Raw genomic sequence first — 25,450 nt, 5'->3', positions numbered from 1 at the left:
GTAGTGCTGCTGTCTTCCTCTCAGTGTCACCGAGTGCTGGATACTGGCTGGATGCTCCAAATGCTAACTGTTAGCCTCCTGCCATTGAGGTGGACTTCCCCCCGGCTAACACTCAGCTAAAAATAACCGCTTTAATCCACTCAAATTATTCAACAAAGTTTAAGTACTCAATAATCATATGTGCATATTAGCTTCGGAAGGCAACACTTATAAAGTGATGCTAAACCCCCTTTTAGTGGATTAAGGCGGTCATTTTTTTGAGACTTAGCCGGGGGGAAGTCCACCTCAATGGCAGGAGGCTAACAGTTAGCATTTGGAGCATCCAGCCAGTATCCAGCACTAAAGTAAAGAGAGAAAGACAGCACCACTAATGTCCTACAGAACAGCTGATGAGTGAACTATCCCTTTAAAGGACTGACTGAGAAGGCACTGCAGATGTGGAAAGTCGTGCGTGCTGCTTTGTTTAAAAGGTGGCAGTTATGGCCATGCTCCAGTGCATCAACACAGTGGACGCGTCCTGAATGCGGTCCCGCTGAGGAACGCGGTGCGTGTAGTGTGACGTACGCCTAACATGTGAGCGTGCCCCGAGACCCTCGCCGTGGCAACCGGCGTGAGCGCGAGCCTCCGTCTCTGCGGCGAGCTGAGCCGCTGTAAAAATGTTAGCACTGCGGCATGCCTTGTTTCTGTCATGCTGGATCCCTCAGGCTGTGCCTTCACTCTCTACCTGTGTGTGTGTGTGTGTGTGTGTCAGAGTACTATGTGTGTGCGTCATATCAGCCCAGCCTGCTGCAATATCAGAACAGTACTGCTAGCGTTAAGAGTGTGCATGGAGACAATGAGGGGGGGCTCCCGGGCTGGTGGAGACTGACCTTACTTCCCGAGTCCTTGGGTCCACACTCCCCTTTATCGTACCACCATTTGTTTTTCAGTTTGTCTAAGACTCCTGCTTCACTCAGTTTCAATACGGCAAGGTTTACGGGCGTTCTTCAAATCACGGGGGAGGGGGGTCAAGGGGGAGGGGGATGGGGTGGGGAAAATAACATAAATAACATCATAGGACATGTTATTTTATGTTATTCAGTCAGAAGCCCAACAAGAGCAGCTCAGTACTCTTCAAAGTGACGAAGCCGGGAAGGGGCCCCACTTAGGCTACATGTCTCTATGCTCCCTGATTATTACAGTTGGGAATCTGGGCGGGTGGTGGGGGGGGTTAAGAGGAGGGGGCGGAGCTAACAGACATATATGTGGGGCCCCGGCTGCATCGCTTTTCTGGAACGGGCGCATACTGCCGGGACCTATCTCACAACAAGCGTGGAGGCCACTACTGTCAACACAAAACTATTGCTTCATTAAAATGTATGTTATAGCTACTGACAGCAGCCAAGGCTGGGCTCATGTCTCACTGTGAGACGCTAAACGATGAAATATTACAACAAATGACACTGGAAGTTGCTCTCTTTAGCTTCACCAGCTGATCTCTATGCAAGCAATATTTCTGCTTTGACAGTACTCGCGCTCCTTTCTCAGGATTAAAAGGCGCCGTTTGCTCGTCAGCAGCGCTCGTCTCAGCTCTTCTTCGACCCGGCAGATGCTCCTGTTACCACTCAAACATATTTCTTTCTTTCTTTTTTTTACCCACATCAAGGTCACATGGGCATAGCGACATAGCGGCTAACCTTCTCGCCACCGCCTCCGCTGCCACACTCTCCTTTGTCGTACCACCACTTGTTTTTCAATTTGTCCAACAGGCCTTGCTCATTGAGTTTTAACACTGCCAGGTTAACTGCACTTCTTGAAAACGATAAAACATATTTGGTGAGAGGGGGGTGAGTATGCTGTCCAATTTGAGATGGAGGGAGAAGGGGGGAGGGAAACAGGGGTGGGGGGTAGCAATAAGAGAGGGACAAGGTTGGAAAAGTGCATTAATGCTCTAATCTGTTACATCCCATCCAACGCCCTCACAGCATCCACAGGATCCCAAACGCACAGTGACCACAAATCTCTCTGCTGTGATTGGTCCGTCCTCTGCTCTGCTTAGCACTACTATAAGTGCAAATGATGCATGTTGTACACCGGGGTTAGACTGATATATGGGGCTGATATTGATAAAAAATAATTTGGATATGAAGCAGTGAATGATTACATATCTCTTACAGCATTAATCTTCCACTGGTTATCTATGTGAGGCCCTTAACCCTTATGGAAAGAAAATATATTTACCAATTATTACATTAAATACAGTACAATATATTACATTTAATATACGGAATTACATTATATCTAAATATGTTATGTATTTGAAAATGTCTTAGCAATACATGGAATAATATATTGGTGTATATAATGCAATATATTTTTATATATATTGCGTCAATAATTTGAATATATGGAATAATACATAACTAATTGTGCATTTCAGATATTGCAATGTATTGGAAAATATAAAGACTAGTTCCCATATATGGAAATGTATTATCTAATGTATCACATGATATTTTCCAATATACTGCAATATATTTTTGTTTCGTAAGGGAAAGAACCATTACCAGTAATTCTTCCTGTTGCGTGTGATATCTACAAAATGTATGCCATTCAAATCATAATGTTTTTCTCCAGCCGTTGGTTTCTATTCATTCACACTACGATATGAAAATGAACTTTCAGGGGCTTAAAACTTCCTTCACACCAGTATTCAGTCGCTGTAATAAAGTCCTCCACATTAGTTCTCCTAAAAGCAGCAGCACTGTTGGGTTTTGATGAATTGAAATTAGGAGGAGTGAAACGATTTTTCCGCCAGAAAAATATTCCCCAGGGAAACATTTTGCTTTTCTCAGCCAGTTGTCAGCTCTGTGCTTTATGAATGGTGACGACTTTGGTAGCTGCAGAAGCAGAACATTATAAGGCGGCTGTTTAAAACCAAAGAAATATATTTAAAAATCCCCACATGATTTGCAAAATGGTTTGCTGCAATGTAAAATGCACATAAATTGTAATAAATGGGCCCAACATTCAAAATCACTGGTATGGTCTTTTAACCTTATTCCCCACACAGTATGCGTGAATGTGATCGTTATTATTATTACAAGTAGCAGTAGAACTGATAGTATTATTGTTATTCTGTGTGGAGAGTAAAAAATCATACTGGTCAAACCCTGGTGTACGCCATGCGAGGAAACAACCGGCAGCTCCGAATAATTTGAATGTGTTTTATGAATGTACATTTGTATGTCAACCAATTCAAACCTCACAGGATTTCTGAACATTAAGCCTTTGTGGAAAATCGTGATTGACTTGCATAAAACGTCTATGAAAATCTGTTTAAAATGACTGTGTACCATAATTTCATGGATTCTTTTTGAGCCGCTGTAGTGACATTGGGAGATAGTGGAAAGAGAGAGATTTGCCTCAGCGTGCGTTTTGATCCTTTTAATTCATTTGCATCAATGTAAAAAAAAAAAAAAAAGAAAAAAAAGAAAAAAAAGGAAAGGAAAAAGCACAGTCAGTAATGGAAATGCATCAGAAATGTCAAACGCACAGCCACACAGCTAAAATCTCAATATGAGCTGATGAAAAGATAAGACATTAGGAGTTTACGGAGCCGTGTGAAATAGCAGCCTTGACTGACAGCGTCGCCTGCTCTGTGTCGCTGGTGTGTTTCCCTGCTGATATCTGGGAAAAGTGACTGACAGAAGATGATAATCCCCGAAAAGAACAAGATGGAGGCTTGGAGGAGGACTACCGTGATCTGTCAGGGACTCTTCGTGGTCAAAGCAGTAGCGGAAAACTGGCACCAGTCTGGCTGGAAAACAAACCAACACCTGCTCCGCTCTATTTCAGAGACTTGGCACGAGCAGAGGAATTTACAGAAAACAACTAAGAGGCTTTGATTTATTGGCTGTGAGGAGTTAGCCACTCTAACAAATCGCTACATAGTTAACGTATTCACAAAGGTGGAGAAAAAAAGATGTTTAGCCATTGTTTTCCCACACTCTCCAATTACATTTAATCAATGACAGAACCAATACTTGCTATGTTTACAGCAAAATTGCCTAGTTGCCTCTAGAACAATGTGGTGTCTGTAGTCGTTTTCATAAAATGAGAGCACTGTGCAACGATTTTCTCATTCCTCCACTAGAAGGAATGGAAGTGCAAGCAATCGTGCACCTGTTCTCTCGTTATCTGCAGACTTAAAACACAAGGTGTGGTTTTTCCTTCATTATATGTAACCATTCGTCTCAGAGAGACCTTGCTGGCTGGTTTTGATAGATGAGAGCTTGGATTGAAAATGCAACTCCACACATTAATGACACTGTACGCTGTCAGGTCTGTAAATTCCACTATATGCAGAAGGCAATGACAAAGTCTGGCAGAGTCACTCAGGGCTGAGCATTCAAATGGCTCCAAAAACAGCATTTCAGTCACTTGGATCAAGATTAAGAACCAGTAAACAGCAAACCATTGCTTAAAGTAGCATGAATCAAACATCTCATACTAATTAGTTAAAAAAAAATGCAGACTATCTAAAATCGAAGTTTTGAAGCATTTTCAGATGAGTCAAGTGCACTAGTGATTTCAGCATGCCATTCCACATATCCTTGGCAAAATCAAAATGAGCACAAGCACAAAGATTTACCTGGTGTGGAGATCTGCAACAAAAATGATAAATGAACAACACCCCTCCATCATCACAGTGAATCCCCACATGCATGCAACAAACACAGACGTCAAAAAGCCTCTGCCTTCAAAGAAGCATGTGAAACGCCCCCGCCCACCCGCAACCGAGCAATAAGAGGAGACAGAGATAGAAAGATAGAAAAGGCGGCACACCAGGGAAGGTGGAATACCATAACAACACGTAGAACATATTGTTACACTATTCCACCCACCTTAACTGTGAACCCTTGGGTGTGGCTACTCCATAGCCTTTGGAGTCCAGGTTGCCTCCCACTTTCATGGTGTCGCAGGGCTTGCGCTGTTCTGTGTACTCATTCATAGTGGACTCCAAGAGGAAGGCGTACTTCCCTTTGGACTTGCGGACTCGTGCCACGCCCTCCGCGGTGGTCTTGGTGAAGACCGTGGGCTCGGCTGACTTCATGTAGCCCCACATCTTCTCATAGACGGCAATCTTTGACCGCTGTAGGGTTCGATCGAAGAGGTAGGGGGGTTTACAGGTGGAAGTGTCATGGGAGACGGAGGGAGGTGAGAGAGCATAGTCGCATAGGTAGAGAAAACATGGGTCACCAGTTCAAAATCAGTGGGTTAAATCTAGTATTTGCACAAAACAGTGGAAGGGTTAAAAATTCAACATGGATTCCTGTATTGGTAGGTTAATTTAACTACACATATGTACTTATGAGAAGCTATTTAAAAAATGACAACTCTGACAATCTACTACAACAATGCCAAACTACTTCTATAACTTACCATAGCCATTGGAATAGCTAGAAAAAAAACATGTCTACGTTTTGCATATTCTAGCAATATGGAGACATATGGCGATAAGCGATACGGACAAATCAAATATCACCATATTTTTAACTGAATACCTCCATACTGTGACACTACTGTAAAGATGCAATTTATATGAGATTTTTGATAAACACTTACTAGAAATGTGGATATGATGACCAAATGGGTAGAGCTAAATAACAGAGCTACGACTGTATAATAAGATCAGATCAGAAAATGGCATCTGCAATGCAAATGTTGCATGGGTTCCCCTACCTGTTTTTATGTCCATCATTTACCCCAGCAAGTCCAACTCACCCTGAAGAACTCTTTGGTGGAGCCAGAGTCCAGAGTGCCATAGGCAATGTCCGTCTGCTTGGCCAGATCCTCGGCACTCTCTATGGGGGAGACCATCCTCTCCACAGTCAGGAAGGCAGCCAGGTTAGCCGTGTAGGATGAGATGATGATGAGGGTGAAGAACCACCAAACTCCTCCCACAATACGACCCGATAATGACCTTGGTGAGCGGAGGGAGGGAGGGAGGAGAGGAGGAAGGGAGGACGCGAGTAAAGAGGAAGAAGAATTTGGACGAAAGTGAAGAAAAGTAGAGGGTGGAAAAGAGCAAATTAAGGGGAAAGGAAGAGTGTAAAGTAATAGGGTAAAGGGTATAATAAATGCAATGAAGAGAGAAGAGTGAGGGATCAGTGGGGTGAGATAGAAAAACACTCAGTCAGTGTTGAAACAGTGTGAAACGGCAGACAATTACAGAAGGAATGGCAGGAGGAATATGAGCATGGAGAGAGAGCAGCCACCATGGAGGCGGAAATGCTGGTGTACCGCCACAAGGTGGAGCTCGGACAACATTCAAACCTGCCAGAGCTATATTTACCCTTCATTAGTGGAGACTGCTTCATGAAAAAAACAAAACGGACATGCTCGTGTCGACCACTCTGTTAAAAGAAAAAGGTACTTCTGTCCCTCCCCCTCCCTCTCTCCCTCCCTTTTTGTTTATTGGCAGGATGAAAAGGGCTTGAAGTCCCTCGGACGGCGTGGTGCCAGCACTGTTCTTTTCTTGTTTGTTGGCTCGGGGGACACAGATAGCGCGCAGCTCAGGAGCAGGGGGAAGGTCGTGAGGAGAATCTTAAACCATAAATGCTGCATTGAGGAGAACAAACAAGATCTCCCCTCGGTACAAATCAAACAGAGGAGGTTACAAAACCCTCAGGCCTCCTTGTCAGATGGAAAGAGAGATGGGGAAATGGGAGGGCGGGGGGAAGCATCTGCAGCAGTCAGTGTGTTCTTCTGGCTTGGTCTTTTCGCTGTGTTTGTCCTCAGTGGACGATGGAGAAAGGCCAGGACAAGGGGTTCTTTATTCTCAATGTCCTGCAAACACACAGGATCTGAGTCCATGTGTGTGGGCATTAACAATGTAAAGTACCCTTTCAGAAATGTCCACAATAGCACCATACCTAAGTAGTTCTACACGGAAAGAACCACTAAAAATGTCTGCAGTATTAAAGGGATTTCCAAAGATCCACATAGCGTTCTTTATTATGATTTGCCGTTCTAAAAGCTTCACCCAATCAGAGGGTTCTTTGAGTCAAAGCATAGGCCTGCTACCCTGACCAAGAATTACCTTTTCCCTACTAGACTCTGCATAGGTAAGACAATTTAAAGAACCCGTGTAGAAATGTCAACTATGGCACCATGCTTAAGTAATTTCACAGAGAAAGAACCACCAGGACTATTTGAAATGTTTCAAACCGGGAAGAAATTGGAGGAATTTCTAAAGATCTGTATTGAATTCTTTATTCTGATTTGTCGTTCTAAAACTTTTCACAAAACAAAGGGTTCTTTCAGCCCCAACATAGAACAACTACCCCGTCCAAGCAACCCCCAAAGAATTACCCTTTTCCTAATAGACTCCACATAGGTAAGACAATGTAAAGAAACCCTTCTAGAAACGTCCACGCTTAACCCTTATAAGGTATTCACAAACAACAAACATATGTATTGTTTATATTACTTGCAATTGGGATGAAGTAAAAATCTGCTGAGTATCTTAACAACAAAAGGTTTGATTATGTTGAATTAAAAGCCCCAATTTGCAATGGGTCCACCAGATCCAGCAGGACTCCCTGTGTAACAAAAAAACGAATACCATATAAGGGTTAAGTAGCTCTACAGAGAGGGAACCGCTGAGAATGCCTGAAATGTTTCAAACCAGCAGTATTAAAGGGATTTCCAAAGACCGTTCTTTATTCTGCGTTCTTTATTCTGATTTGCCATTTTAAAGCCTTTACCCAATCAGAGGGTTCTTTGAGCTATAGCATAGAACCGCTACCTTGACCAGGCAACCACCAGAGAACTATCCTTTTCCTAATAGACTTTACATAGATAAGAGAATGTGCCCACAGTGGCTGAGGCGCCGCAGTGTAGCATGTCTCCTCTGCATAGAGGCTTTGCCCATGAAATAGACTGACTTGGTGTATTAGCTCTGGATTTAAATACAAATAACTTCCCTCTCTTTCTCTCCCCTTACTCTCTTTAGCTTTTGCCTGAGAGGATGGGAACTATTCCTCTGTGGCTTCCGAACACAGAATTTTTTTACTGTAAAAAATGACTGAAAGGGGGGATTGGCCTTGATGGGTTGTGTGGATGAGTCCTATCCTGCCAAAATGCTCCCTCTTCTCCTCCTCACCCCTCTTGCCTTCATTATTTTTTTTCTTCCTAGCTGCACAACCCCTTCGTTCTCTGTATCAGGCTGTTCCCCTCATTTCTCTCTTTATTTCCTTCTCTCAGTTTATTGGCAGGGAGAGGCTAGCTGCAGCAGTGGCTGGTGAGGATGTAATGACGGGACGAGGACATAAGCGTCTCTTTGCCATCCTTTCCTTCAGCCCTGTGTGCCGAGGCTGATTCTGGTGACTTTGATCGATGGTGACAGACTGCTGTATTCTGATGGGCCTGCAGTAATCAGAGGGTGGGGGGGGGCGATGGGTGAGGGTGAAGGTGGTGGGAAAGTGATGACTGAGAGCAGTGGGAGGGGCGTGTAAGGCTGGGAACTGGGCTTACATGTTAGCATTGAGTGAATGAACCACAGTTAATATTCTCCATGAGGATGGATTATAACCCTGAGCACTGCACGTGCTACTGTGTGACTATACAATAATAATACTCACTATTATAACAAAAGCCGGACCAATATAATGCATGTACCTTTGGATCAATAACTTTTCTTCTTCACAGCAGCAAAAAAAAAAAAAAAAAAAATCTACTGTGGGCGAGTAAAACAGAAAGGCGAATTTACTGCTTGATTGCTTTTTCCTTTTTGCCTTTTTAAAAAGCTACGAGATTCTTCTTCCATTGTGAGCTAATAAAAACTGAAAAGGTCACCACAATGCTTTAATGCATTTTCCTTTTTTCCTAACGTCAACAAGTTCCCACTCTCTAACCAAAAAAAAAAACAGCCTTTTTGGTGGCAATGGTAAAAAAAAAAAAGAAAGAAAAAAAAAAGAAAAAAAGACAAAAGAAATGAATGAAGAAGTGGATAAATGAAAAGGAATTATAAACTATAAGAAATAGGCTGAAATCAACTTGTGGGATAAGTTAGGCTCTTTAAGAGATTTGATCTCTTCTGTGTGTTTTTAAAGATTAGAGGTGGTTTTCAGCTCAGAGTAGAACTTAGAAGAACTTAGAAGACTTTATTGTCACTGTACAATATACAACAAAATTCTGTTTGGCACATTCTCAGCAAACAAGCTCACACAGAAAACAATCAGTAAAAGTAGACAAATAACACAATAAAAGAATGAGTATAAAAATATAAAAATATATTTAAAAAATTGCAGCTGTATAAATATAAATAAAAATAAATATAAAATAAATAAACAGTAATAAATAAAAATAAAATAAAATAGTATTTTGTATTAATTTATAAACAGCATTTAATGATGGAGACACGCTCTTGTTTATTATTATTACTATTTTTCAGGTGAGGCAAATGTCACAGAGAGCCCACACGTATCCACAGGAAGTGTTAGGTAATATAAGCCAGCAGGATTGAGAATCAAATGTAAAGTGGGACTATTTGTTGGGGAGTTTGTGCTCTGTGCTTTCATTTTTTTTAAATATATATATATTTTTTTGTTAATTTGGCAGGGAGCCAAAGTTACTGGTTCATTTTGACTCATTGGCTACAGTTAAGCATGTTTAGGCTGTTGCTATGGTAGCGGCTAAAAAAGCGGTGATGTCATAGAAAATAATGAAGGACTCGGCTCATGAATCAAACTGCAGTCTTACAAAGCTTATTATTTGTATAAAGACTATCACATTACAAAATGACTATTACTTTATATCTATTTCATACATGGAACAGTGTTATTCAGCGCTGTCCTATAAATCCTATACTGGCAGAATTTTTTTGGGGGGGGATTTTTTTTTTCTTGTTATGAATTTTGTTTTTAAAAGGCTACTGATTAGTCAGTTGGCACTTACGTCCACGTTTTGTTTTACTAAACTTACATGCATTTAATATACTGGACCGCTATTCACCTTTTATTAAAGACTTAACAGTCATTTTAAATTAATTTTGTGCTGTTGGCAAATTAACCTCAAAGTCTCATAAATTCACAAAAACATGCCTTTCTCATTACATTAAAAAAGTGAGTTTTATAAACCAGAAGATGAGGTTTTGCTTTATTCCAAAATATCACAAACCTGGATTTTAGCATATTTGTTCCTGCCAATTCATGCAGAGAGTTGGACAACTGAGGGGTTTTTTCCCCAAAGGATTCAGATATCAGCCAATCAGTGTTGTCCTCCATTAACATTAACATTACATATATAATATAGCATTTCCCCCTGTTTCTGGGGATTACAAGGCTTTGCAGATATAGCTATAGAAAACAATTTACAAGAACATTTTTCTTGTTATCATTTGGTCAACTGAGGTCAGAATCACAGTATTCATGAGAAAAAGTTATGCTTAGAGCTACTGAGGACCTGATGTTATTTGTGTGTGTGTGTGTGTGTGTGTGTGTGTGTGTGTGTGTGTGTGTGTGTGTGTGTGTGCGCGCGTACAGCTGGACTGTAAGTGTTTTTGTACAATATAAAGGTGTTGAAAAAGCAACAGAAAAGTTTGTTTGCAGAGAAATGTTTGGGGAAAAGTTGACTGTGACGATGTATGAGTCCTGTTCTCCCATGAGTGCCGGACCGCAGAGAGACAGATGGGAAGGTATTAGAACAAATACTGTGGAAACAAAACAGAAATTGGCTACACTGTTGGGGGTGGGAGTGAGGGGGTGGGGGGGAGTGGTTCACTGCAGCAGTCCAGCAATTCACATAATACACAAAAAATACTGAATACAGAAAAAAGCAATTTTAGTAAATAAAGTTTAAGGCAAATTTACTCTGAGAAAGAAAATGGCCTACAAACAGAGATCTATGGCTACGGCTGCAGCTGCTATGATTTGCATTTTCATAAGATGACATTCATCCTAGCAACTTCAATTAATCACCAGATGTAAATAAAGTGAAAAAAAAAAATGAAGAACAAGAGAAAATAAGGGGGAAGCTCAGACTGACAGCAAGTAAATTGTGTGATACAATAATTAGAAGGATTAGCAGAAAACTACAGAAGCTGGATTCCAGGAAAACTGCAGCTGATAAAACATAATGATGACTATATATATATTATGGATTTTATTAATGCCATTATGTCCAATCATAATTTTTCAAGCTGGATTACCCTGCCACCTTTTAAACAAAACAGCGTGTACCACTTTCCACATCTATTAGGCCTTCTCATTCAGTCCTTTGAAGAGATGGGGTATTCTAGAAGGTGCCACCTCTCCATTAGCTCCACACTCATCCGCAAAGGGAAATGGTCAACTCACCCCTCTGTAAACTCTCCTCCTGACGGCTCTGCTACCTGGCTGGACAAGGTTTTCACATATAAGCATTAACACAAAGGTGGAGGGGGCACTAACACCAGCTATGATCCTGACCACTTAGACAAGCAAGGTCATCTCTTTGTCCACCTCTGCATCTCAACATCAGAGGAAACACTGAGGTAAATGTAAGGGTATTAAACATCAGCAGCAATCCCGGCCATATGGATCTTCTCTGCCAAGCATCCTGCTGGCCAATGTACAGGCGTTGGGTAAAAGACTGGATGACCTCCGTGCCCGCATCGGTTTCCAACAGGAAATGAATTTGCCTTTTGTTTCACCAGACGAACAGTGCAATTCAACTGGATGTTATTTTGTTTACTGAACTGATAGAACAGAAGGAGAAGGCGTGTGCTTTATGGTGAAAACTGGTAATCCTGATGCTGCACTCATCGTAGCTGGAGACTCCAATCAGACTAACCTCAAGAAGGTCATGCCCGACTTCCATCAGTTCGAGTTTGACAAGAGCAACCCTGCAGCCATCTTGCTGAGGTCAAAGTGTATAAACAAACGTGTCCCACTGATGTACGAGGTCAAGAAATGGTCACACCAGTCAGAGGCCAACCTAAAGTCTACGCTACTTGATGCAGCGTGGAGCAGAACCTCACCATTCACAAATGACATCGATGGGTTCATTTTGTCTGTGATGTATTTAGCTTGTACAATAACAGAAGCAACTGCACCCAAAGCTGCAATTAAATCAGTCCACACCAGAAACCTTGGATTACCAGAACCGTCCTACCGCCTACAACTTAAGGCTGGAAACATGGCCAATTATCATTCTGGTAGCCTGCAATGTAAAAAGAGAAGCAAAGGTCTGCGGGAAGAAAGTGGAACTACAATTCCAGGGGGCCGCTCTCTGAAGCATATGGTAAAGTTTTAAGGACTATAACAAGCCCTCCGCCCCCTTTTTGTCAAGCGCTGATGCGTCTCTGGCAAGCAAACTAAACAAGCTTTGTGCTCGCTTGGAGGTCATTGGCAGCCAGCAAGCAAAAACAGCTGAGGCAGAGGTTAACGGATGGGTGAGTGCACCTTCCACACCTATCATTCACGCTTCCGAGCGTGTGAATACCAAGAAAGCAGTAGGACCAGACAGTATCAGTGGAAGGGTCCTTAAATTATATGCTGACCAGCTAGTGCCGGTGTTCACAAAATTGTGAAAAACTGTATTCAAAATGTCCCTGGCTCATTTTGTCATACCCACGTTCTTCAAGACGTCCGCCATCATTCCTGTGCCCAAGAAAACAAGACCAACCAGCCTGATTGACTACCACCAAGTGGCCCAGTGGTGTCAAGGATTACATCTGCTCCTCACTACCCAGCACACTGCACCCACAACAGTTTGCATACCACCTAAACCGAACTGATGGGAGACGCCATTGCACACATCCTCAACAACACCCTATCTCACCTGGACAAGAAGGGGAACCACTGTTGGTCCTTTACCGCCTAAAGAGAAGGTAGTGAGTGTAGGTGCAAATACCTTTTCTACTTTCATCTCTTACACCGGAGCACCTCAGGGCTGCGCTTTGAGCCCCCTGATGTACTCCTTGTACACATACCTCAATGTAGCCACTTTCAACTCAAACACCATCATCAAATTTGGTGATGTCACAAGCAACAGATAAAAAAGAAAAAGCCAACCTGAAGGAAGAAGAGAACCTAACCTGCTAGTGTCAGGATAACAGCCGTCTCCTTAACATTGTGGATTTTGGGAAGAAGCAACAGAAGAACTGTGCCGCATCATTGGCAATATCAATAACTGGCTTTCCACTGTTGCATTGAATGCGGGCGTGCTTGTGTGTGCAAAGGCCAGTTACATTTCCAATATCACTTCCGGTGTTTGATGGCATCTCGGTGGGGCTTTTGAGGCCAGTTTCCATGTGCTAAGGCCCACAAGATACCCATGGGCCAGACAGGGCTAACCAAGGTCTGAGGTGGAGTTGAGGCTCATAAGTGGGGAGACGGTGCAGCTGATGAGTACCGATGTCAGCACAGCAGCTCGCTTTTGTACCAGAAAAGAAAAATGGAGAACAACCGGCAGTATTGGTCAAAAGAGGACATCAGGCCTCTGCTCGCTGTCTGGGCAGAGACATAAGAGGATGCTCCAGTGAGGCCTTAACCATTAATTGACCTTATATATCATGCATCAGTCCAAAAGCTGGTAAACTCTATTTACCACTGCTTACATACTGCAAATGAAACAGTGAGTACATTTCCAAGTTTACCCTTCACTACATCTCTATGAAAATACACACACTTTGCATCAGTAGCCACTCTGTGTTATTTTATCATTTGTGCAATGCAATTTGTGCAATGGTTCAGGGTCTTGCCAATGGAAATTTAATAGAAAGCTTGAGGTACAAAGCAGCCAGGAAATCTCTGAAGGCAAACAAACTGTGTGAGGATTAAATATAATATGGTTCAACCGTTAGAACCAGAAACCAGTCTGCCAACCGTTTGCTCTCTCAGGGTTTTTGTTTGGCTCCTAATGAGCTAGCTAACTTCAGACCACTTAAGCTCTGGTCTTCTCAGTAGTTTCTTTTTTCCCCCCTTTGTTTGAAAAAAGATAAATCAAAAACAAAAAGCTGCTGTCAAAGATGACTTGGTGCAGAATGTGATTTGTATGGATTTTCCATATGAGAGAAAGAAGTGGAGGAAGGGAAGTGGATAAAAAAAAGCAGAACACGAGAGGAGGTGATGGAGTGAGATACGTGAGGGTCGAGGGGGAGCATTGACCTTGAGGAGAGCCTAAATAAATGAAGAGGTGCTTGTCTGCTCCCAGTGCGATGCCTCAGGCGAGCCCATAGCATTTAACTTATTCATACCAGACACCTTTTGTCCCCTCAGCCTTCTCTCCTCTCCTACCTCCATTTTACGTCTTCACCGTCCCTTCCGACCTCGGATCTATACAGCGCCGACTTAAAATGTAAAACCTTGAAATCAATTAAACCCTCTTTGATTCTGTCAACTCCTACTTAACCTCATCTACCTATGCCCTCCCTTCAGATTTGAGCTAACTCCTTACTGCCATTCTGCAGAACTCCCCTCTGACCGTCGCCCGGCTCCCTGGTCAAAGGCTGTGTTACGTGGCTGCAAAGAAATCAGGCGGTGATACGCTATTAGCTTGGATTTGTTGCAGAATCCATTGTCCTGTATGGATTATTGCCAAAAACAGAGTGGCCAGATAAGATAAAAATGATGCATTTGCTCAGTCGCTCTGTGGGATCTGCTGTCTGGCTGACTGACTTTTGGCTCTAACCCCTGGAGGCTGATCTGTTAGTGTGCAGAGCGGGGGTCGGCAAGCCACGGCTCCTCTGCGGTGGCTCCCGGTGCATTTGACAAAAAATAACACCGAAATAAATAACTGTTATTTGTATTTAATTTTTGTCAAACAGTGGATAATTTTCTTATCTTGGAGTTTGAGGTGATACCGTGACACAGAAATTGAAAAAAAAAAAAAAAAAAAAAAAGTTTTAATGTTTCATAAAGGAAAATATGAGTCACGTCCCACTATGTCTACGGTCCATTTCCACACTGAAATTCAGCAGAAAGCTCCATTATAACCAAATATTAAATGAACTAAAGGCTGCAGTAACAATTTTGCTGTACAGGAAAATTGAGCATTAAACACTTGTATTTTTTCTGTATCTAACACAAAATTAGTCCTTGAAGAAATAAATTAAATTAAAATTTGAAAACTGACATTGCTAACATTTCTGCTGGAGGTAAACTGGTGCAATCTGCAGTTTGTCAGTTATGTGTATGTATCAGTCGGTCGATAGTTTCTCTAACATTCATCTGTACTTTGGAAGGTCAGCAGAGACATTGGTTTGTATTTGGGAAATGCAGCCACTGACTGTGCAAACCGAGCGTTCTCATTTGCTCCTCAGGTGTGACAACACCTAGGCAGGACAGACAAGACTAATCCATCAGTGATGGACCGTACACCTGGAACAGTCACGACCAATTACACCTGCATCGACCGGCTGCTGGCCACTTTGATATTTATATCGACGTTTTCTGAAATGAAATTCAGAGCTGCGATACAGTAACACAGGACGGCACAATAACTTTAGTTCCACCCAGCTGGGATTTGTAGTCAATTAAAAGACTAAAGTGTCACCGTTTCACTTAAGCTCCCCTCTCCTCCTGTTTCCATGGAGACATTGCCATTGGAGACCAGGATATTAATCACTGAATTAATTATTATGGGCTGCCTTGAGGGAGTAGAGGGGGGTATTAGCCCTTATTAAGAGAGAGAGAAGGAGAGAGAGGAAGAAGTCGTATCTCAACCTCTGCCTTCCCCCGGTGGAGCCGCCTCCTTACCTGATGCAGCAAACTGGCCTCATGGAATTTCATGAAATGAGCGTGATTAAAATGCAAATGTATGCTCTGTGCACAAAACCTGGGAGAAATAGGTTTTCCCACCACAAAAGGATTATAGGAATGATGCACGACTAGAAACAGGCAGCAGCTTGACGCTAAACGGTGAAAGGAAGGGGGGTAACTCTGATAACCCGGGCTGGATTTATGCCACACAGTTTTCTACCGTGAGTGCAGTTGTCCCACTCACCGTGACTGTAACTGTAACTTACTTTTCTTGCCTAAACTTTCCCAGTTCACACTCTTGCCCGTCTTGTGATCCTGAGCTGAAAATCAACATTCACCACTATTCCATCACTGTAATAAAGCCGTCCACATTAGTTTTCCTAATAAGCCAAAGCACTGTTGTGTTTGGATGACCTGAAAAATGCTCTCTCAGCAAAAGATCAATTTTGTGGTTTAGGAAAGTTGACGACTTCGTCTGCCACAATCAGATTAAAAAAATTAAAAATTGAAATTTTGGATGCTGAGGAATTTTGATTGTATCCCACCCAGCCAAAAGTAGTTGAAAAGAGGATGTCTAAAATAGATTTGGTTGAAAAGTGAAAGGTGAAAAGTTGTCATTTCAAGTCGTTGAAAAGACATCGCTATAAAGACTTCTCTCTACCATCTACCGTCTATTTTTGGGCTAAACCAGGTCCAAATCAGACGGAATAAACACGCTAAATTTCTAATGGCAGTTTATGAGCGAAACTAAGGCTATGATGGACTGACAAAAAAACAAAAATGACGTCTGGTGTTTGGTGGAACGTGATAATTTGCCAAACGTTCATCATCACTGGTGTGGTCCTTGAAAACCTCTGGAACACCTGCAGTGGCCACATCCTGGAAATCCTGCAATCACTCAAGTGGCCCACAAAGGCACAAAGACCGCGAGTGTGAGTCTGAGGACAAAGCGACAGTGTAGAGTTTGAGCTTTCCTCAGGAAATTCTGTGAAGAGTTTCCGCCGCCTAGTCAGCCCTTCGGCGTAACACATGAGTGAGCGCCGCGGCCCCCGTCCCCGACCCGTCCCCGTTCACCTCTGCCCTTGTCACTCCCACCACACCGTCTAATCTCCCCTGCGTGAGGGGATTTGCATGTCGTGCTGTCAGGGTAAACTGGATGGAAGCTCCTCCTGAGCTCTGGGGCTCTGTGGTGATGGGTTGGGAAGGGCCCATGGGATTAGCGGTGACAGGTGGAAGACAGTGGGGGCCGCAGCCACAGACAGAGAGGGGTCGAAATGTAGACTTTTCATTCTGACGCCGACATTGTTATGTGGCTCTGAAGTCCTTATCTGCAGTACACAGGCATAGATGTGGCGGGCAGAGGGGTGGGGTGGGGTGAGGAGGTGGTCTGCGCACATGTGAAAGAAAGCAAGTGTACTCCTTAAATGAGTGTGCTTAATCAAAATCACAGGCCCACTATAGCCCCCTGCTAAAGGTTGCTTACGTGAGGCCGGGCGCTATAATTTCGTTGACGATCTAATGTACCTCGGGATCCTCCATCTTGTGTGTTTCTCTGTTCTCCTCTGGTGTGGGAGGGGCTGAAAGACACAGGCTGGTTTGGTCCTCCTTTCATCTCCTACAATCTTACCAACTCTATTATATACAGCACATGATCCATAAGGGCTTAAAGCAGATAGAAGACTTAAAATAACTATAGGAGCTATTTTAGCAACAGCTTAAAATAACCCGAACAATCCGTCGAAGCTTGACAGAGCTATTCAAACAGGCTTTACAGAAAAATTAGAAACCATGACGAGCTATAGGCTTATCATCTATAGGTTTCACCATAACAGGCAGATGTTGGCAGAGACACTGCCAGTGTGTGATGATGGACGAGAAGCCGGATCTCCAGCGCTTTTTTTTTTTTCTTTCTTTTCTGTGTGGCTGGAGAAGGACACAGCGAGACAGTAAACCGTACAAGTCCTCAATTCTCCACCCTTCTACCAAAGCACCCTTGACGGCATCAAGCTCACTAGACACTAGTCAATTTTGGCCAAAGGGTATTTGGCCAAAGGGGAGAGAAATAAGAGACACGGTGAGAGACAGCACCTGGAGAATGTGTTCTGTCTGAATCACACAGTTTTCAGACCATGGGATGAACAGCATTTCTACGGCGTCGCGGTCACTAACGTATCCGGAGCTGCGCACAAACACACGAGGCACACAGCGACAAGCGCCGAAGCCGACACACATCACATCCGAGAGGTCTCTTAGAAGCAGACAGAATAGCATATGCAAGTGGGGCAGAGAAGTACAAGACGACTGGATTTTAAGAAAGACATGTGCACAAAAATCAATATCACAGCCACATACATACAGAGAAAGCGGAAAAGACTTTAGTGCGACAGATGAGGCAGGAGCTAAAATTTAGGACAAACATTACAGCATTTTAAAACTCTATGTTGTACAACTAAACTAGCTTCACAGTTTCCATGCAGTGGACCCTAAACACAGCAGCCAGTTTGACATGAAAGAGCAGGTAAACACAGGTGTTATTAATGGCATTAACTAAGGCTCTGTCCCATTGAAGTCCAACAGAGAACGCGCCCTGGTGTTGTTCATGCTGCGACACTGGAAAGGCTCTGCTGCACATAAATGAAATGAAATCTCAATTAATTTCATTCATAACACCTGTGTTCACCTGCTATTTCATGTAAAAAATGGCTGATGTGAAAAAGGTCTATTATATGCCATTTATCATTAATATCCATTATGTGCAAAAACTGACTTGATAAATACAAATGCAGTTGGCCTTGTTACTGTGAGATGAAAACCTTGCTTTTTCCTCAAATGTCACCTTTTCAGAAAAAACACAGCCTTCCTTTCAGTTTCACCACTGTATGTTTTTGGTTTTCATGTGTGTTTGGAAAAGGTTTCGTTTGCCCAAAGTGCGTACCATTTCCACAAATCCATGAAGCGCCTGAGGTTAAAACATGACGACCACCAAAATCAGAGGTACAAGGTTTTCACATCACAACAGTGAGCTTAGACTTTTAAATGGATGGTAAACTAAAACAAGTTATTTTATTTTTTTTTTTATTAAAGTGGTTTTATTGTCATCACTGGGTGAAGATACTGTGAAAATGACAATCTGTAGTTCTGTCAGCTGTTTTCTCCCATCTCAAATGAGTGGTTTTGCTGGGGTTTACCATCCTTTTAAGATACTTTGGCTATCGGTACAGGAGAAATACTGCATATCCTATTTACATGATGCTATATGAATAATAGAAGATGCTGTCTATTAACAAATTGACACGTCACACTGAGTTAGAAAAAGCAGAACAGGTCAGACAGTCAGCTGAAGCGTTTCTATGTTTTATGAAGGATTCTCTATCAGAACTCACTAAACAGGTCGGTCATGTCCACAATAAACCAGGTAAAACTGAAAATGCTGTTGTGGTGTTTCATCCACAAAGCGCCACACTAGTGTTTTCAGTTGTTTTCCAAAAGCGCCCACTGAAAAGCCCTGAAGTGAACTTAACGTCCCCTACTGAGAATGCACACTCACATACTAATACCAGGCTACAACATAAATCGCAGGACAATCCTACATTGGCATTTCCAAAGAGCTCCGTTTTACACGTCCTCACTAAAACAGGTAGGCGGTTTCAAATTTATACACCTTGGATTTTGAAAAGGCCCATGTCTGCGGATGGAAAACATGTGGCTTAATGTGGACGGAAGGCCAAATCAGAGAAAATAACAACTGTGTTTTCAAATTTACCTGGCTTTGTGTGGACATAGCCTCAAACTGGGGCCACACTACATAACTGAACGGACTGAGAACAGGTTTTTTTTTTCACTCAAGTCCAAAAAACAAGGCCTTATGCTCGGCAGCAATTTGCCAAAACAACCCTGAACAAGTCGCTGATATTTTCCCGTCTCTCACGCTTTAGCTGCCACGGGCAATTGCCGGTCTGTGTTCGTATTTGATAGGTTGACCTGCCAATTACAGGAGGATGTCCAGATTCAAGTAATCAAAATCCGGCGTTTGAAGTAACGGCGAGGGCTCTGGTGGGATTGGGAGGCATTAAGATGCGTAGACATGCACACAGAATCCTGAAGGACCCTCCAAACATCCCGTACTCCGAATATGAATCATCACCGACAGGTAGATGTTAAAAACAACTGCTTCAAGCTTTCTTTCCTTCCAAATTCTGTAACACTGCTCAATAAACAACCCACTCAATCCTTACTTATGTACTGTCTCACAAGTAAGGGGGCACTCATGCTAGTTAGTTTTATGCAATATGAATTATGGTATTGTGGTCTTTATGATTTCCATCCTCAGTTTGTGTATTTACATATTTTATCTCACAAGGCACAATATTTTCAGATCTTTTTATGTGTTATATGTAATTTATCATTGTGTCTTAAGTGTACAATTGGACTGTTCTGTTAGCTATGTTTTGCATTTAAGGTGACTGCAGCTGTGTGTAGCACTATACTGCCCTAGGGGAATTTTCCCTCAGGGACAATAAAGTATTCTTATCTTATCTTATCTTATCTTATCTTAGATCATCTGTATGACACTGTCTCAGTCCAACACTGGAAATCAGCTGTGAGGTCGATTTATAATGTAGTGTGTCCCCAGCTGGAGAAGACTTATCCAAATGTATGTCTACACTATTTAACAAGGTAAACAAACCTAAAGTTACCATTTCAATCAAGTTACCCATCACTCACTGTAAACGTAATGATTTGACAATCCAGTGTCTTACCTGGGGGAGATGTCGCAGCCTTGTTGCATGAAGGCACCCAGGGAGAACCAGAGGGAATTGAAGATACCAAACTCATTGGGGGGCTGGTCGCTTGGCGGACCGTCGGTGCCCTCCTCGGGCTCCTCGGTGTGCCATTCGTACGGGCTGAAGCGGCTGACCAGGAAGAGCACCACGCTCACGCCGATGTAGGCAAACACGATGCACATCCAGATCTCGTAGGCCAGCGGGTCCAGGAAGGAGAACACCCCCGGTTTGGATTTTTGGGGCTTCTTGATCATGATGGAGATGCCCAACGACATGAAGGGCTTGGAGAAGTCAATCACCTCCTCCCGGACCAACGTGATAGTCAACGGGGCCACAGCGATTTCCGCTTTCTGTGGAGGTGATGGGAATACAGGGGACTTTAATTTGCCAACCGACTCAGATGTCTCACTGTCTAATCTAACAGACCATTACGGGATAAAATGGAATTTCCTAATTGAGTTTTTCTCTGAGGATAGGTTGCACCAACAAGGCTTAATTTAATCTCAAATTAATTTGGTACCACTTTACAATAAGACTACCCTCACTACTTAACAGGGTTTATGAATGATAATGATAATCAGGCTATTAATTAGGTCGTAAACACTTTATAATTCATCTATAAATGATTATAAACACTTAAACCTCTCTTTAAAACTTGGCTGAATTTCGTTTAGGGTTATAAATTGGGTTCTATGCAGGCTACCAAGGATGGCTAATTGAGAACAACAAGATAAAGTCAAGTAAGCAGCCAGCAAGAGCTCAGATTTAACAAAGCAGAAGTAGTGCCGCAGTAACTTGATGCTGTTAAATAGTGAGCCTGCATCGATGTATGAAAATTGTGTTATAACTTGTTTAGAATTGTTTATTAATGATTGATAAAGTATTTACGACCTAATTAATAATCTAAGTATAACCATTCATAAACTCTTTATGAGGGCAGTCTTATGGTAAAGTGGTACCATTAAACCTCCTCAGTTAAGTTTACAATTAATGCAGGATCATAGTTATAATTGGAGTTGGGAAAACTGGAGTCGGGCTTAAGGTTTAAATGTTATTCTTCTTCATTGTAAAGAAGTTTTAAAGGTTGGCGCAACAGAACTGAATGGTGCACCATGATTTAACCTGGTTTCAAAATGAATCCTTGTTGGTGCAACCTCAGTTGTTAACACTGAACCCAAAACAGCCAACTTGTTTTGGGTTCAACTGTTAGAGAACCGACCAAATGCAAATGAGAGATCATCCCTCTGAGCTGAACCATTCCCACACAACATTCAGACATCACTTATTCAGAGATATAACGTTCCTAAAGCCAATAAGCCAGTCAGGCACCAGAAAACAAAGGAACAACAATCACTCCTTCTCTGCTCTCCAACCCATGTCATTTCTTCTGGATTTCTCTCTTGACTGAACACATCTCAGAGCAATCAAGTTTAGACAGAGAGACTGAATACATTTCAGAGTGATCAAGTTAAGACAGAGAGAAAAAGAAAGAATAGAAAAAAAAATCCAAAGCCCCTAACACTGAGAGGCTTAGCTCAAAGTCCGGGGAAGTCAGAAGGGAGGATAAAATAATATGTCAGAGAAATATGCTTACAACACAAGAAGGCAAAATGGGATACAGCCACCTCTGAGGTCTGCAGCGGAGAAAAGTGCATATTGCCTTGCGCAAATCCACAAAAACAGATTATAGTTTGTGACTTAGCAACACTTCTGACCCTGTCTGGCTGGCTTCAGAGCAAAGGGCTTAATCTCAGCAAGAAATTAAAGTTTCATTACGACCATCTGACACTTAAGGAGGGAGGGAAGGAGAGGGGAAAAAAAGAGTGCAGGAAAAGAAAATAGAAGAGATTTAAGTTCTTTCATCCTCAGCAAAATGCACTAAGATGACAGTCCAAGTGCATTTAGTGTGTGTTAAAATACATGGCAGGTAAAAGGAGGGGGAGATTGTGCACTGTGGTGGGGCTTTTCATGGAGCGCCATGAGGAAATGAATGGGTCTCCGAGCAAAGTCTTAGACGGGAAAGTGCCGACAGCTAGCATGTCCTTCAGCTGTGTACATGCTCCCACAGACACTGAGGAGGAACCTGCAGGCTCGCCATGCCACACCAAGCACACACAGCACCGCACAGTGGTGTGTAGTTTGAAACACACACCTGCATGCACACGCTTGCATTACTTTACTTGTGAGGACACCGACTACATCCATTCCCTAACAACTAACTTTCACCTTCACCATTACAGCAAAATTGAACTTTGGTAGATAGTTGGGGTGTGTAGTTAAGGTAATGAGGCCACATGGTGGTGAAATGTCCTCATCAGCTGCTCTGAGCCCCGCAGAGCTGCTAATCCACAATGCTGCTCCCTTCATCTCCGTAGAAAAACAGCTCCCAAAATAACACTTTTAGCACCTAAACCAACCCTTATGTAGAGAAAATATATTTACCAAAACATTAAATGAAACATATGGTAATATATTAGAATATATTACATTTCATACATGGACTTACAATATAATGAAATATATTTTATATGTGAAAATATCTTAGCAATACTGGAATAATATATTGGGTGAAACATATGTAATATATTTATATATTGCATCAATTTATTGTAACATATTTCAATATATGGAATAATAAATAACTGCACATTTCAACAATTGCAATATACTGCCTATGAATATAAAGTGGTTATATCCCGTAATATATGTCATTTTACCATTATAAATATCCTCCATAATGTACTTAGATTTATATGTGATGAATACTGAGTACTATATTTAAACATACATGGTTTATGCCTTTCAACTATATGTGAACATGTTTGGAAATATATGTATAGATATATACCATGCATGGTCCATGCATATGTTATGGGTGTTTATTGGAAAATATGCCATGTTAAAAAAAAAAATCCCAATATATTTTTATATAAGTTGTGATATATATACATATAGGTATATGCATATATTGCAGTATATTGAACATATAAAGACAACTATTACATGTAAAAATATAGTGGCCGTTTTGGTCTTGATTGCAATATATTTTTTTTTACATATATCATATATAGACATGTATGGTTATTGCATATATTTCACTATATTGGAAAATATAAAGACTAATTCCCATATATGGAAATGTATTATCTAATATATCACATGATATTTCCAATATACTGCAATACATTTTGTTTTTGTAAGGGAACACCGAATTTAAACAGCTCTTTTGTTGTATTATCCTATTTGAATGGGAAAGTAGATCCAGCAGGTAGTATCTGCAATGAAGCTTCTGCATAATACCTTGCACCGAGAGGAACCATCCTTATAGTACTTTCATAGTTACATGAGGGGAAAAAAGGGTACGCAAATCTATTCTTCTTTTTTTGACTTTGGCATACCTGCTTTGTATTAAATTGTTTCTGTGCTAAATAGTGTTATTTTGGCAGCTGTTTGCTGTGGAAGTGAATGGACAGATAGAAATCCAGTGTTGTGGATTAGCAGCCCGAGAGCACAGAGCAGCTAATGAGGAGATTCACCACCATGTGGGCTCACATCACGCCGGGGAGCGACACGAGCCCAAACCTCTGCCAAAGTCAATTTGGTTTAAGCCTAACTAAACCCCTTACCCCGACCAAAACTTAATACTGATTCTAATCTTAATCCAGAAGCAAATCGTTAATCCTAAACGAACCATTTCTGTAGAAGTGGTGTCGGTTAAAATGTCCTAGCATTGGAGGATTTTCCTCACAAAACACACTCCCTCACACACACACTCACACTCACATCACACCACCCCTCTGTTTGCTTTTGATGTCCTTTCTGCCGTCTGAAATCTCAACATTCCCTCATACGGTGCCTTCATTCCACTTTCAATCCTGTAGCAAGGTCAACAGCAGGAGGACACTTTACTCTTAAAATCGCCACCCTCAAAAATTCTTGAACAGCCCGGACTCCTCTACTTTACTTTTATCTCCTCCACACCTCTGAACAGAATCCCCCTATTCCTAGTAGCATTCAAACCTTCAGAAAAGAGTAACTTGTGCGTTACAATAGCTTTCAGATGGGCTTTAATTAGCCACACGGTGAACACGGAGGACTAGTTTCCGGGTACAGCGATGACATCTACTTTAACTCTGAAAAACCGTCCATCTGGAGGCTTCTTGTTGAGCAAAACCTTCTGTAAGAGCGGTATTGCACGCATAACGGGTAAATTGCACGTATAAATTGTAAAATGTACTCTGGATCCATTGGCTTACGCTATTTCATTCATGAACTGACATTTATATTTAATAAGGTGGGACAACGTATTGAGTCCTTACTTGCCAAAATACAGGGTGTGAGAAAGCTCTGCGCTCATCAAATAGTCATCAGGGATGTGGAAAATGGACTATAGGGCCAAATGGCTCCATTTCTGTACATTTTTTCTTTATGGATTCTCTGCCTATAGTTGAAATAAGTCGGCTGTGATGGAAAGCTCATTTCTGGCCATCGTAAGTTTCAGGAGGCTGTGTTAGTATTACAAGATTAGTAGACGTCACAGCATTGTCTATAATTACCATCATGTATGATCATACTGACAGCATGAAATTACAATTTGAATGAAATGAATCGGCTTAGATGAGAGGCTCATTTCTGTCCAGGATAGTGCTCGAGGGAGTTAAAAACTATTTCCTATCATTAAACAACAGATCGCCAAAAACAAAAGTGGAAAAGTTTCTTACCCCGTACACCAGCTCCCCGACCAAGCCGTTCCAGATCTTTGTCTCTGGGTCCCGGGCGCCCGTACTTTCCATCGGGGACGATGGAGATCTTGTACTTGATGCCAATGTGCTTGGCGATCTCCGAGGCCAGGTCCACGCAGTATCCCTCGTACTGGTCATTGCCCTCGTACATTTCCCAGTTCTTCTCTAAGCATCACATAGGGACCCTCCTACACAA

The 25,450-nt window shown here is 42.1% G+C and overlaps 1 protein-coding gene across 1 annotated transcript in view; it reads right to left on the bottom strand.

The window, feature by feature from the left end:
* Window positions 1–2,980: 2,980 nt before the first annotated feature.
* LOC115371203 (glutamate receptor 4-like) overlaps window positions 2,981–25,450 on the bottom strand; it is a 79,409-nt gene continuing 56,939 nt past the window's right edge. The window contains 6 exon segments of the mRNA XM_030068396.1: window positions 2,981–5,134; window positions 5,767–5,965; window positions 20,489–20,862; window positions 25,234–25,293; window positions 25,295–25,417; window positions 25,419–25,442. Of these exon segments, the coding sequence (XP_029924256.1) occupies window positions 4,874–5,134; window positions 5,767–5,965; window positions 20,489–20,862; window positions 25,234–25,293; window positions 25,295–25,417; window positions 25,419–25,442 (1,041 nt within the window). The 3' untranslated portion in view covers window positions 2,981–4,873.

The sequence above is a fragment of the Myripristis murdjan genome, chromosome 14 (assembly GCF_902150065.1).
Source record: "Myripristis murdjan chromosome 14, fMyrMur1.1, whole genome shotgun sequence".
Classification (NCBI taxonomy): Eukaryota; Metazoa; Chordata; class Actinopteri; order Holocentriformes; family Holocentridae; genus Myripristis; species Myripristis murdjan.
The sequence above is the reverse complement of the archived record's forward strand: the minus strand, read 5'-3'. Positions and strand labels throughout refer to the sequence as shown.